This window comes from Pristiophorus japonicus, chromosome 1 (assembly GCF_044704955.1).
Source record: "Pristiophorus japonicus isolate sPriJap1 chromosome 1, sPriJap1.hap1, whole genome shotgun sequence".
Classification (NCBI taxonomy): Eukaryota; Metazoa; Chordata; class Chondrichthyes; family Pristiophoridae; genus Pristiophorus; species Pristiophorus japonicus.
In genome coordinates this window covers 133,930,290-133,944,537 of record NC_091977.1, presented here as the reverse complement: position 1 = coordinate 133,944,537, position 14,248 = coordinate 133,930,290, and the positions used below count along the sequence as shown (strand labels likewise).

Genomic DNA, 14,248 nt, shown 5'->3' with positions numbered 1-14,248 from the left:
ACCTTTTGTGTTTCGTGCACAAAGTACCCCCAGGTCCTGCTGTACTGCAGCACTTTGCAATCTTTCTCCATTTAAATAATAACTTGCTCTTTGATTTTTTTTCTGCCAAAGTGCATGACCTCACACTTTCCAACATTATACTCCATCTGCCAAATTTTTGTCCACTCACTTAGCTTGTCTATGACCTTTTGCAGATTTTTTGTGTCCTCCTCACACATTGCTTTTCCTCCCATCTTTGTATCATCAGCAAACTTGGCTACATTACACTCGGTCCCTTCTTCCAAGTCGTTAATACAGAGTGTAAATAGTTGGAGTCCCAGCACTGATCCCTGCGGCACCCCACTAGTTACTGATTGCCAACCCTAGAATGAACCATTTATCCCGACTCTCTGTTTTCTGTTTGTTAACCAATCCTCTATCCATGCTAATATATTACCCCCAACCCTGTGAACTTTTATCTTGTGCAATAACCTTTTATGTGGCACCTTGTCAAATGCCTTCTGATCAGTTTCAGCAATGTGTGAGGCTAGTGGTGCAGTTAGTGGGATATGGCATTTGAAGATGCATTCACTCACCTTGACCACTCAAGTGAGGTCATAAAACTTCTTCCGGCACTGGATCCAGGCCCTGGGGCAACACTTGTGGCACTGATGGCTTCCGTTACTTCCTCCCACTGCCTTCTTACAGTGTGCCTGGAAAGCCTCATGCCCATCCCCCACTCCCACGGGTACACCCCCTGCACCGAGGCCTCCAGTGCTGTATCAGAGAACTGTAATGCATGCTCTCTCCCCTTTCGAGATATTTATTTGGCTAGCTCCACCAAGAATGACTAGCTCCAATGGTCCTTCTGATTCACAGCACTTCCCCTTTAAGAAGTGCAGAAAAGCCTCTACAGGCAACATGTGAATGGAGAGCAGACTGCACAGGATATTGGGCCCCCTGTTGATGTTAGGGACCCTTTATGCATAAGTTTTTTTCCCCCATAGGAAAAGGTGAATCACTTTAATTAACCAATATAAATTTTACTTCTAAGTCTGTAAAATACATGTTTTGCACGATTTGATTTTTAGAAAGTCTTCAACAAGCCACTTAAATAAAACAATTTATAAAAGGGACGTCTTTATTGTTCAGCAGTTAAGTTTTCTTCAAGTCTATTATCTGAGCCTTGGCATAACACCTGCGGAAAACTATGTTGCATGGGATTTTTGTTCTGTATGCCCTCTACAAGCCATTGAAGCAATCACTGACTTGCATGGATCCTCCCCACCCATTGGGGAAGGTGCCATCACTAACTAAATTGTTGCAACTAAACACCTGAAAAATTGTTCATGTGGACCATTGTGCATACCCAAATATTTTAAGTAGTCAACATGAAATCAGAAGGAAAGATTCTGCCTAACTAATCCCCAAGTTTTTTTGAGAAAGTGAAATCAGAAGTGGATTGTGGAAAGCCCTATGACATGGTAGAGTTAATGACTTAAATATAAATTAAGTGAATCACTGCTGTAAAAGCTGGTCCACTATATAAATAATAACAAATAATAATAACTTTTATTTATTTAGTGCCTTTGACATAGTAAAACATCCCAAGGCGCTTCACAACACTGTTACAAGATAAAACAGATACATTTGACACCAAGCCACAAAAGAAGAAATTAAGGCAGATGACCAAAAGCTTGTTTAACGAGGTAGGTTTTAAGAAGCATCTTAAAGGAGGAAAGAGAGGTAGAGAGACGGAGAGATTTAGGGAGGGATTTCCAGAGCTTAGGGTTCAGGCAGCTGAAGGCACGTCCACCGATGGTTGAGCAGTTATAATGAGGGACATTCAAGAGGCCAGAATTTGAGGAGCGCAGACATCTTGTGGGGTTGTGAAGCTGAAAAAGATTACAGAGATAGGGCGGGGCAAGGCCATGGAGTGATTTGTAAACAAGGATGAGAATTTTGAAATTGAGGCATTGTTTAACTGGGAGCAAATGTAGGTCAGAAAGCACATGGGGTGTTTTATACAACAGCAGGACAGCAATGCAAGCTAGCATTTCAGAAGCGAAGGTTTGCAACATAAATAAACCTTCAAGCAACAGCCCCAATTCTGTTCCCCTACAGAATATGATGCTTTACCTCAGCCAGGCTAATTCTAGGAATTCCAAACACATTTCAAATTGAAATCCCCCTTTGACCTAAATCTTATGCTAAACACACAAAATATAATCAAAAAATGTTAGGACACTGATAAAAGATAATTGTTCAAAATTTAAACTGCAACAAATACAATTTAGTATAATGAAAAAAGTATTTTAAGAAAAGCTAAACTCCAAGTAATATACTGCAATGCAAAAGCAAAACATAAAATCAGCAATTGTGCAATCCCCCTTTCCCTGGATTCTTTGCAAATCCTTGTTGCACTCTGCAGTGTGTCCTTCTGATTAGCAGTTTTTCTTAGACTTGTGCTCTGTTCAACTTCTTCCCACAGTGCCATGTACTAAACTGAGCACTTTCTGAGGCCAGGTTCCTTACAGCCTATTTCCTTAATAACGGGTGCTGCAACCAGCTATTCCTTAAGCATTCCCAAGGTTTTCATCTCCACTACTCTATCTGCTAAATTTGCCATTTGCTAGTTTTAACCTTTGTCTCCTTGTCCTACTCTCGCAGTTTAGTTTGAAGTAATTTTCCAGATCTACCTTATATACTAGTAAGATAGTAAACATTGTTGTAAATTAGAAACAATAGTGCTCCCAATACCAATCCTTGGGGAACCCAACTCAGCACTCCTCCTCCACCCTAACATATTTCCTCCTCCACCCTAACATATCTCCTCCCACTAGTCCCTACTGTTTTCTACCTTTCAGCCAGTTTCTTATCCATTTATAATCCCTACTTTATTGACCTTAACAGATAGCCTTTTGTGCAGAACTTTGTCAAATGCTTTTTGGAAGTCTAGATACACTCAGTCGTAGGGTTTTTAACAGTGCACTTGAGATAACACTTCCTCAAAAAGTTCAAGAATCCTTGCTGATTGTTGTGTACTAGGTTAACATTGCAGATAATCCTCGGGTTAGTTGATTCTATTGTAGTCGTAAGACTAATGGGTCTGTAGTTGCCTGCATCTGTTTTGTCTTTTTGAAAGTGTGCATCAAGTTAGCCAGATTTCAACTTACTGGTTCCTCCCCCGTGTCCAACTCTCTCGTGATGACTCACACACCTTTTCCCTGCCTTTTTTAGTACTTAAAGATAAGTACCATCCACCTCTGATGATTTCTTTGTTTGAGCCCTTTACCCTGTCTAGTACATCATCTCATTTATGTCAGTCTAGTTGGATCATCACTACTTAAGGAGGTCATGTTGCTTATGTCACCCCTTGTGAATACTTGAACTTGTGACTAGCCCATAACTTAGCATTCTTTGGTTATGTAGTCAAGTTCATAGAATTATAGAAAGTTACATCTCAGAAACAAGTCATTCGGCGGTGGTGTTTTTCTCCATATGAGCCTTTTAGTCTAATTCACTTGTGGTATAAACATTGGTTGGCTGCTGGGTGATTAAGTTATCTTTCACATACCTGTGAATGTGCTGTGCAAGCATATCTTCTGTAATACCCATAGTCACAAGAGGTGTCCTCCAGGCAAAAACTAGCTTTGTGTCCTTCAGCAACTTTTCTTTGGGAGGAGGCATCCAGGAGATCATAATGGCTAAATTCATCCATGCTGTGGTAATGCCTGCGATAAAAAGTTTACTTTACTTCTACTGTGCTTATATACAAATAACAGTTGTGACAGGAAGCTCACCAGTACTCTGGCTGTGGGTTTTAGCTGGTTAAACTCCAACAGTACTCTTGTGTACACATGGGGCTTCCTAAACTTTGACGCTGCCTAAGCTCTCTAGGTTTGGGAAAGTAGAATGTGCCACTATGGAGAAAGAGTGCACACTTTGGTTAATAATTAGAGTGAAGGAACTTTTAACCGAGTTCATTAACTCCTCTCTGTATTTAGTCTGGGCCACTGCATAAATAAAGGTGCTGGTGCAGGCACTCTGTTTTTTCCATAATGGTCAAATGGTCGGTGTAATCTGTCTGCAAAAACTCCGAGTCTATCATTTGTAAACAAATGTAATATATAAGAGATAGCGTCCATAACAATACAAAAGTACCAGATATGGCGATCAGTAAGTTCATAGAATCATAGAATCATAGAAGTTTACAGCACGGAAGGAGGCCATTTTGGCCCATCCTGTCCATGTCGGCCAACAAGAGGCTATCCAGCCTAATCCCACTTTCCAGCTCTAGGTCCGTAACCCTGCAGGTTACAACACTTCAAGTGCCCATCCAAGTATTTTTTAAATGTGGTGAGGGTTTCTGCCTCTATCACATTTTCAGGCAATGAGTTCCAGAACCCCACAACCCTCTGCGTGAAGAAATTTCCCCTTAAATCCCCCCTAAATCTTCTACCAATTACTTTAAATTTATGGCCCTTGGTTGTTGATCCCTCTGCTAAGGGAAATAGGCTTTTTATGCACAATATCGAGGCCGCTCAAAATTTTATACACCTCAATGAGGTCTCCCCTCAGCCTCCTCTGTTCCATGGAAAACAAACCCAGCCTATTCAATCTGTCCTCATAGCTAAGATTCTCCAGTCCCGGCAACATCCTTGTAAATCTCCTCTGTACCCTCTCCAGTGCAATCACATCCTTCCTGTAATGCAGTGACCAGAACTGCACGCAGTACTCCAGCTGTGGCCTAAACCAGTGTGTTATACAGTTCAAGCATAACTCCCCTACTCATATTCTATGCCTCGGCTAATAAAGGTAAGCATTCCGTATGCCTTCTTAACCACCTTATCTACCTGGCCTACTACCTTCAGGGATCTATGGACATGCACTTCAATGTCCCTTTGTTATTCTACATTTCTCAGTGTTCTGCCATTTAATGTGTATTCCCTTTCCTTGTTAGCCCTCCCCAAATGCATTACCTCACACTTCTGTGGATTAAATTCCATTTGCCACTGTTCTTCCCATCTGACCAGTTGCTTGATATCTTCCTGCAGTCCGCAGCTTTCTTCTTCTTTATCAACCACATAGCCGATTTTCGTATCATCTGCAAACTTCTTAATCATACCTCCTATATTCAAGTCTAGATCATTGATGTATACCACAAAAACAAGAGACCTACTACTGAGGCCTGTGGAACCCCAATGGAAACATCCTTCCAGTCACAAAAACACCCATCAACCATTACCTTTTGCTTCCTGCCTCTGAGCCAATTTTGGATCCAACTTATCACTTTGCCCTGGATCCCATGGGCTTTTACTTTCATGACCAGTCTGCCATGTGGGACCTTATCAAAAGCTTTGCTAAGATCCATATGCACTACATCATATGCACTGCCCTCATCGACCCTCCTGATTACCTTCTCGAAAAATTCAATCATATTCGTCAGACACGACCTTCCCTTAACAAATCCATGCTTACTGTCCTTGATTAATCCATGTCTTTCTAAATGAAGATTTATTCTGTCCTTCAGGATTTTTTCCAATAATTTTCCCACCACTGAGTTTAGGCTGACTGGCCTGTAATTACTTGGTCTATCCCTTTTTCCCTTCTTAAACAAGGGTACCACATTAGCAGTCCTCCAGTCCTCTGGCACCACACCTGAAGCTAGAGAGGATTGGAAAATGATGGTCAAAGCCCCTGCTATTTCATCTTTTGCTTCGCTTAACAGCCTAGGATACATTTCATCTGGGCCTGGGGACTTATCCACTTTCAAAGCTGCTAAACCCTTTAATACCTCCTCTCTCACTATGTTTATTTCAACTAATATTTCACACTCCTCCTCCTCCTCGATAGCAGTGTCTGCATCGCCCTCTCTTTTATTAAAACAGGTGAAAAGTATTCATTAAGAACCATACCCACATCTTCCACCTCCACACACAGATTACCCTCATGGTCTCAAATAGGCCTTTCTTTAGTTATTCTCTTGCTCTTAATATATTTATAAAACATCTTTGGGTTTTCCTTGATTTTACTTGCCAATAATTTTTCATGCTCTCTCTTTGCTTTCCGAATATCCTTTTTAATTTCACCCCTGGACTTTCTATACTCCTCTAGAGATTCTGCAGTATTTAGCCTTCGGTATCTTTTTTTTTCTTTATCCTACCCTGTATGTCCTTAGACATCCAGGGGGCTCGAGTGCATCTATTTGGCCTGAACCCTCCGGATCTCCTTCTTGAATGCCTCCCACTGCTCTGAGATAGATGATCGACTTCCTTCAATTCCTCATCTCTGGAACATTGTGATTCTCACTATTGTTGCCTTACATTCTCCTGCGGATAATTTTAGCTGCTAAAATATGTCTGATGTTCAAAGCATTGAGGAGGAAAATCAAAACTAATAGAGCAAATGGGTTTAAAATGCTGTCTAACCAGAGATAGGGCATCCATGCAGGAGAGGTATAGAAGCTAGACTGAACAGTACAGCACCACCAGGTATTTTCAATTATTTTCCATGGTTCATATATAAAATAAATGGGAACATTTTCTAAAAAGCTCGGTCCACAAACTTTCAGTATAACGGTAGCTGCGGTTCTTTCGATACAATATTTAGTTCTCAAATTACGGCAACAAATGGTTCAAAGCGATCAAAGGTGAAAGTTACTGTGAACCAGACTGAGCAATCAATGACACAATAAATCAGAGAGAGATTGATTCTGCAGACAGAAGTATAGTTCAGGAATGAATATGGGAATTAAATATCGTTCATCGCATACAGTATCACGTCAAATATCATGACCTGGAAATCCGCGATTGCCATAGCAATCAGATAGCGAGTGATGTATTTGCAGAGACTGCACTTTCCCCAGGAGAGAATCACAATCGTCAATAAATTAGCTGCAAGAGAAAAAAGAAGCGAAAGTGACTGACTGTAGATGTAAGACTGGGATGAGCAGCGTGTGTAAAATCACTCCGATTTGTCTATTTCTGTTGCTTAATCCTTGCTTTTTTTAGTGTGTAAACGCGCAAATCCTGGCAATGCGATCACAGTATGGGCACACACTGTCTAATGTATGATGGCAATTAGTTCAAGAAACAATAAACTAGTGTGGCATGAAGTGATTGTCTCTAGATTGCATCAGTTTATATCCACACAGTTGCAAAGATCGTCACCACTAATTCAGAGAACACACATTGGTGGATAACGTTAATTGTGGCGATAGTGTGAAACAGGCGAAAGCTGATCCGTTATACAGCTCTCCCGATACTTCATTTCACTGTCTTCACCACTGTTTACTCTATCACGTTGTCGTGAACATGATGCCTTTATTACAAATAATCTGATTGATAATGCTCTGTAATCTAATGACGTGAGGAGTTACAGTGTAATAATCCATCCGCTCGAATTAACAAACACATTGGAGTTAATTTTAACTTTGGGCCATTGTGTAAAATGGATGCCATCAAATTATCCATCCTTTGTACACCGTTTCCCATCGTCCATCCATTGGAGTCAATGGAAGGGGAATCGGGCGAACACATAATAGACGGTCACTTCGACTTTGCCCATTTTTTTGCGAATGGTCAAAGTTGAAATAACCCTAATTGAAATCACTGCCAGGATGCTGCCCAATAGCTGCTTTTCGAGGAAACTAGGACTGGGTAATAAATGTGGCCTTGCCAGCATCATCCACATCCCAGCAAAAAAGTAAACACATTTGTCTCTCATCAAATGTTGATAGTGTTCCTGACGCACGTTTCTCAAAACTCAGCATTAAACACGTTTTGGCCTCCTGGCTGGATGGTGATGGAGGATTGAGGGTTATGTCAGACCATAAGTTTAGAGACTGTGGTGGTAAACAATTTCACTGCTAATGTGATCACAGAGCCTCATGGGCACCCAGTGCAGGAATGTTACTTTTGTACCGAGACTGTCTCGGACAGGGGTAGTGCCACAGGTCACGATGGAGTAACTCCTCATTTCGTAGATGAGACTTTAGGTAAATATTGGCCGAGAAATTCCGGCCTCCCCAGGTCCTTACGGAGTGTGTATGGACCGGGAAGGCATCGTAAAAGCCGTTTTTTGGCGCGCAATGCTTGACAGATCCTCCATATCCCCACAGCCAGAACATTCACATGGGCAAGATTGCAGTATTTACCCATATCTTGCCCAACGAATGTCCTGAAAACTCTTGCGCCTGGTAAAAGCAGGCGCATAGCCTACTTTTACCAGCGTAAGAATTTTAAAATGTACAAAAACATAGTAAAATAAAATTTTAAAAACATATTTAATGTTAAAACCCCTGCCCACTAAGGTAAGTTTATGTTAAACCATAATTAAAAAACTTTTTTAAAAATCGGAAAAATAAATTTTTTTCTAAGACATTTATTAACTTTAATTTAAATTAATCTTAAATATGTGATGTATTTTTCTATTTTTTATTTAGGTGTTGGGTGTTTGGAGGGGTGTTTCTCAATCATAATAATGAGAACTCCGACTTACGGAGTTCCCATTATTATGAATGAGATAATACTGTACCCGGATTGGCTGCCCAGTGCTATGTGACTCCAGCTCCAGCATACGGATGTCCTGACGCAGGGAGTGAAGGCCTCAGGACTGGGATCGATGGCAGGCACAGCAGGATAAGGTAGGTGCGCATCTTTTTTAACATTTTCTGTTGGGCGCCTGCGGGAAGCAGTGAACCGGGATTTCAGGGCCTATATGTCTGGCAAATACCCGGATGGATTTTTCAGTAGGTTGGTTTTGAGACCCTTATACTTGGTGGGTGGTTTTCTGTGCATGTCAATCATCCAGCTGACCAAAAATCTATTGTTACAATTCTGGTTTTGTAATTATTGTGCATTGAACTCCTGAGTGTACAATAAAAGCCATGCTGCCACACGAAATGTGATAAGGCAAACCATTGCCGCACTGAAACAATATTTCAACTGCCTGGACTGCTCTGGAGGAGCCCTGCGGTACTCACCAGAGCGGATGTCAAGATTCCTGGTAGTCTGCTACATGATCCACAATCTCGCCATCATGAAGGCACAGCCCTTGCCACCAGCGATACGACAAACAGTTGAGGAGGAGGAGGAAGAGAGGAAACAACCCAGACAGCCCTTTCTGACCAGGCTGTCCATGAAGAACTCATCAGTGTGTGATTCTGGTAACCGCAACCATTTACCAGTCCCACTCCTTACCTTCCCTCTGTCACTGACCATCACGGCGTCCACTTGGCCACAAGAGAAAAATAAAAGCCTTCACAAAATAAACACGCCAAACCAAATTTATAAATGAATTCTTGCCATATTACATACAAACATAAGCCATTAACCCTTGTGCATTCCCTTATTGCTTGTCTTCCAAGTGTCTTTGCCTATCCTAGTGCTCCTTCGCAATGCTACCACAGAGGCTGCAGCATGGCTGGTGGAAGGCTGCTGATTTTTAGTGGGGGAGACTGCAGATGGCCTTGGAGGATGATCTCGAGCAGCTCTGGGCCTAGAAGGCCCGGCTGCGGACTGAACCATCTCAGCATGGACGGCAGCAGTCTGGGCTGGCTGGCTGACAAACAACAACAAGGGCACTGGCGGAGCGGCAATGATGGGAGGACAAATGCTGTCGTCATGAGAGAGGACACCAGATTTGTGCTCCATGGAACCATGCCACTCCACCAGGGCAGCGCCCCAGCAATCCTAGTAATTTGTTGGAGGACAGATTGCTGGATTGCTGTGCCACCCTGCAAGCCGCTTTGAACACTGCAACCCAGAGTCATGATGGAAACAGTCTAAGCTTACATGGCAGCAAGCAAACCTTGCACGACAGCAGTCTGAACTTCCACTGCAGCACTCAGATGTTGGGTGGCTGCTGCTTGTACTGTATTGGAAGCTGAGACATCGGTCATCAGATGCTGCATCATGGTTGGGTCCACAAGTGCTCTAACGGAGTTGACCACCACTTCCATGCTATAAAGGATGAGCTCCAAGCTCTGTGCCAAGTTGGTGCCGACTCCTCCATGCTCCTTGACATTGTACGCAGGCTTTCTGGCAGGCTTCGCAATGAACTAAACATTTCATTGTACATACCCATCAGCCTTCTTCTGTAACCTGTCCCATCGAAGTCCTCATCTGAGTCCTCTGCAGCAAAACTCGTATGCGACTTTGCCCTCCAGGGAGCTGGCATCTGCACTATCCTTACCCCTGCTCTGGATGTAGGCCACTCGTGCTCGGTGTCTCACCATGTGCAGATCCTGCCTCTATGCTCTCCTCTAAATTACGCAGTGTCAGTATCTGAGCTGGTGGTTGCAAGTGTTACATCGAGTGACGGTGTGTCTTCTTCAGTACTGTCTTCTTGTGTCTTCCACCGCTGCCTGGCCAGCTTGCAGTTCTTGGGTATCTGAAAGGGGAAAGCTACAAGGGTAAAGTTGTGGTGATGGGAGGAGGTGCATGCTTACAACACCTGCAGCTTGTAAATTAAAAGTCATTGTAGGATGAGGGGGAAGTGGGATGTGAGAAGGAGAATTAGTATGAGGATACCATCATCTTCAATGGTTTCAGCCATACCGCTGGCCACGGCCTCAGCAATGGCCATTCCAGTAATGGCCAAAACCATCTCCTCCATGGGGGTTAGGATATACTGGTGCGCCTGTCTCCCTACCTCCGGTTGTGCACCACCTTATTCTGCAAGAGAGGAGGAAGTGTGTCAGTGATTGTCCTGCAATCTGTTTGGGTGATGTGGCCATCATGGTTGAACAGCATGTGCAAGCTGTGAGATGTGGGTGTGAGGCTTGCAGCAGTGCTAAGTGTGTGAGGTGAAGCTATGAATGTTAGATATGAATCTTGATTGATATATAGTCTGATGGGGGCGCGGTACATTAAGCAGTGACTGAGGCTAGTGATGCAGTTGATAAGATAGGGCATTTAAAAATGAATTCACTGATCTTGACCACTCTTGTGAGGTCATTAAATTTCTTTTGGCACTGCATCCAGGTCCTCAGGGCTTGACTTCTGGCATTGACATCCATGGCTATTTGCTCCCACTGCCTTCTGAGCGTGTGTCTGGAGGACACCCAGGCCTCCTGTAGATACAGGACATCTCTCCTCCTTTCCACTTCCTCCACCACGGCCTCCAGTGCAGCATCGAAAAACCTTGGAGCTTGCTCTTTCTCATGCTATGCCATTCTTCACTGTTTCCCAGGTCAGATTCATAGAAACATAGAAAATAGGTGCAGGAGTAGACCATTTAGCCCTTCGAGCCTGCACCACCATTCAATAAGATCATGGCTGATCATTCACCTCAGTATCCCTTTCATGCTTTCTCTCCATACCCCTTGATCCCTTTAGCTGTAAGGGCCATATCTAACTCCCTCTTGAATATATCCAATGAACCGGCATCAACAACATTCTGCGGTAGGGAATTCCATAGTTTAACAACTCTCTGAGTGAAGAGGTTTCTCCTCATCTCAGTCCTAAATGGCTCACCCCTTATCATTAGATTGTGTCCCCAGTTCTGGACTTTCCCAACATTCTTCCTGCATCTAACCTGTCCAGTCCCATCTGAATTTTATAAATTCATGGTGGGGCGGGCAATAATCAAGGGAATAATGGAGGCATATGAAAAAGGAACGGCTGTAATCATGGGGGATTTTAACCTACATAGCGATTGGTCAAATCAAATCGCATGGGGTAGCCTTGAGGAGGAATTCATAGAATGTATACGGGATTGTTTCTTAGAACAGTATGTTACAGAACCTACAAGGGAGCAAGCTATCTTAGATCTGGTCCTGTGTAATGAGACAGGAATAATAAATGATCTCCTAGTAAAAGATCCTCTCGGAATGAGTGATCACAGTATGGTTGAATTTGTAATACAGATTGAGGGTGAGGAAGTAGTGTCTCAAATGAGCGTACTATGCTTAAACAAAGGGGACTACAGTGGGATGAGGGCAGAGTTGGCTAAAGTAGACTGGAAACACAGACTAAATGGTGGCACAATTGAGGAACAGTGGAGGACTTTTAAGGAGCTCTTTCATAGTGCTCAACAAAAATATATTCCAGTGAAAAAGAAGGGCGGTAAGAGAAGGGATAACCAGCCGTGGATAACCAAGGAAATAAAGGAGAGTATCAAATTAAAAACCAATGTGTATAAGGTGGCCAAGGTTAGTGGGAAACTAGAAGATTGGGAAAATTTTAAACGACAGCAAAGAATGACTAAGAAAGCAATAAAGGAAAGATAGATTACGAAAGTAAACTTGCGCAAAACATAAAAACAGTTAGTAAAAGCTTTTACCGATATATAAAACGGAAAAGAGGGACTAAAGTAAATGTTGGTTCCTTAGAAGATGAGAAGGGGCATTTAATAATGGGAAATGTGGAAATGGCTGAGACCTTAAACAATTATCACAGTGGAAGACACAAAAACCATGCCAAAAATTGCTGGTCATGGGAATGTGGGAAGGGAGGACCTTGAGACAATCACTATCACTAGGGGGGTACTGCTGGACTGGCTAATGGGACTCAAGGTAGACAAGTCCCCTGGTCCTGCTGAAATACATCCCAGGGTATTAAAAACGGAAGTTATAGCAGATGCATTCGTTATAATCTACCAAAATTCTCTGGACTCTGGGGAGGTACCAGCAGATAGGAAAGCAGCTAATGTAACGCCTCTGTTTAAAAAAGGGGGCAGACAAAAGGCAGGTAACTATAGGCCAGTTAGTTTAACATCTCTAGTGGGGAAAATGCTTGAAGGTATCATTAAGGAAGAAATAGCGGGACATCTAGATAGGAATAGTGCAATCAAGCAGACGCAACATGGATTCATGAAGGGGAAATCATGTTCAACTAATTTACTGGAATTCTTTGAGGATATAACGAGCATGGTGGATAGAGGTGTACCGATGGATATGGTGTATTTGGATTTCCAAAAGGCATTCGATAAGGTGCCACACAAAAGGTTACTGCAGAAGATAAAGGTACGCAGAGTCAGAGGAAATGTATTAGCATGGATCGAGAATTGGCTGGCTAACAGAAAGCAGAGAGTCCGGATAAATGGGTCCTTTTCGGGTTGGAAATTGGTGGTTAGTGGTGTGCCACAGGGATCGGTGCTGGGACCACAACTGTTTACAATATACATAGATGACCTGGAAGAGGGGACAGAGTGTAGTGTAACAAAATTTGCAGATGACACAAAGATTAGTGGGAAAGCGGGTTGTGTAGAGGACACAGAGAGGCTGCAAAGAGATTCAGATAGGTTAAGCGAATGGGCTAAGGTTTGGCAGATGGAATACAATGTTGGAAAATGTGAGGTCATCCACTAGGGAAAAAAAAGCAGTAAAAGGGAATATTATTTGAATGGAGAGAAATTACAACATGCTGCGGTGCAGAGGGGCCTGGGGCTCCTTGTGCATGCATCCCAAAAAGTTAGTTTGCAGGTGCAGCAGGTAATCAGGAAGGCGAATGGAATGTTGGCCTTCATTGCGAGAGGGATGGAGTACAAAAGCAGGGAGGTCCTGCTGCAAATGTATAGAGTATTGGTGAGGCCGCACCTGGAGTACTGTGTGCAGTTTTGGTCACCTTACTTAAGGAAGGATATATTAGTTTTGGAGGGGGTACAGAGACGATTCACTAGGCTGATTCCTGAGATGAGGGGGTTACCTTATGATGATAGATTGAGTAGACTGGGTCTTTACTCGTTGGAGTTCAGAAGGATGAGGGGTGATCTTATAGAAACATTTAAAATAATGAAAGGGATAGACAAGATAGAGGAAGAGAGGTTGTTTCCACTGGTCGGGGAGACTAGAACTAGGGGGCACAGCCTCAAAATACGGGGGAGCCAATTTAAAACCGAGTTGAGAAGGAATTTCTTCTCCCAGAGTGTTGTGAATCTGTGGAATTCTCTGCCCAAGGAAGCAGTTGAGGCTAGCTCATTGAATGTATTCAAATCACAGATAGATAGATTTTTAACCAATAAGGGAATTAAGGGTTATGGGGAGCGGGCGGGTAAGTGGAGCTGAGTCCACGACCAGATCAGCCATGATCTTGTTGAATGGCGGAGCAGGCTCGAGGGGCTAGATGGCCTACTCCTGTTCCTAATTCTTATGTTCTTATGTTCTTATGTTTCTATGAGATCCCCTCTCATCCTTCTAAACTCCAGTGAATACAGTCCCAGTCGATCCAGTCTCTCCTCATATGTCAGTCCTGCCATCCCGGAATCAGTCTGGTGAACCTTCACTGCACTCCCTCAATAGCAAAAACGTCCTTCCTCAGATTAG

The 14,248-nt window shown here is 43.0% G+C and overlaps 1 protein-coding gene across 2 annotated transcripts in view; it reads right to left on the bottom strand.

Moving 5' to 3' along the window:
* Positions 1-14,248, bottom strand: part of LOC139265842 (protein-lysine 6-oxidase) — a 68,692-nt gene that overhangs the window by 38,014 nt on the left and 16,430 nt on the right. For both annotated transcript variants that reach the window (XR_011593635.1, XM_070883349.1), the window contains exon 4: positions 3,557-3,713. Coding sequence is in view for 1 of the 2 variants with exons in the window: in XM_070883349.1 (XP_070739450.1) it covers positions 3,557-3,713 (157 nt within the window). In the remaining variant the exon portion in view is untranslated. The remainder of the gene's footprint in view (positions 1-3,556; positions 3,714-14,248) is intronic.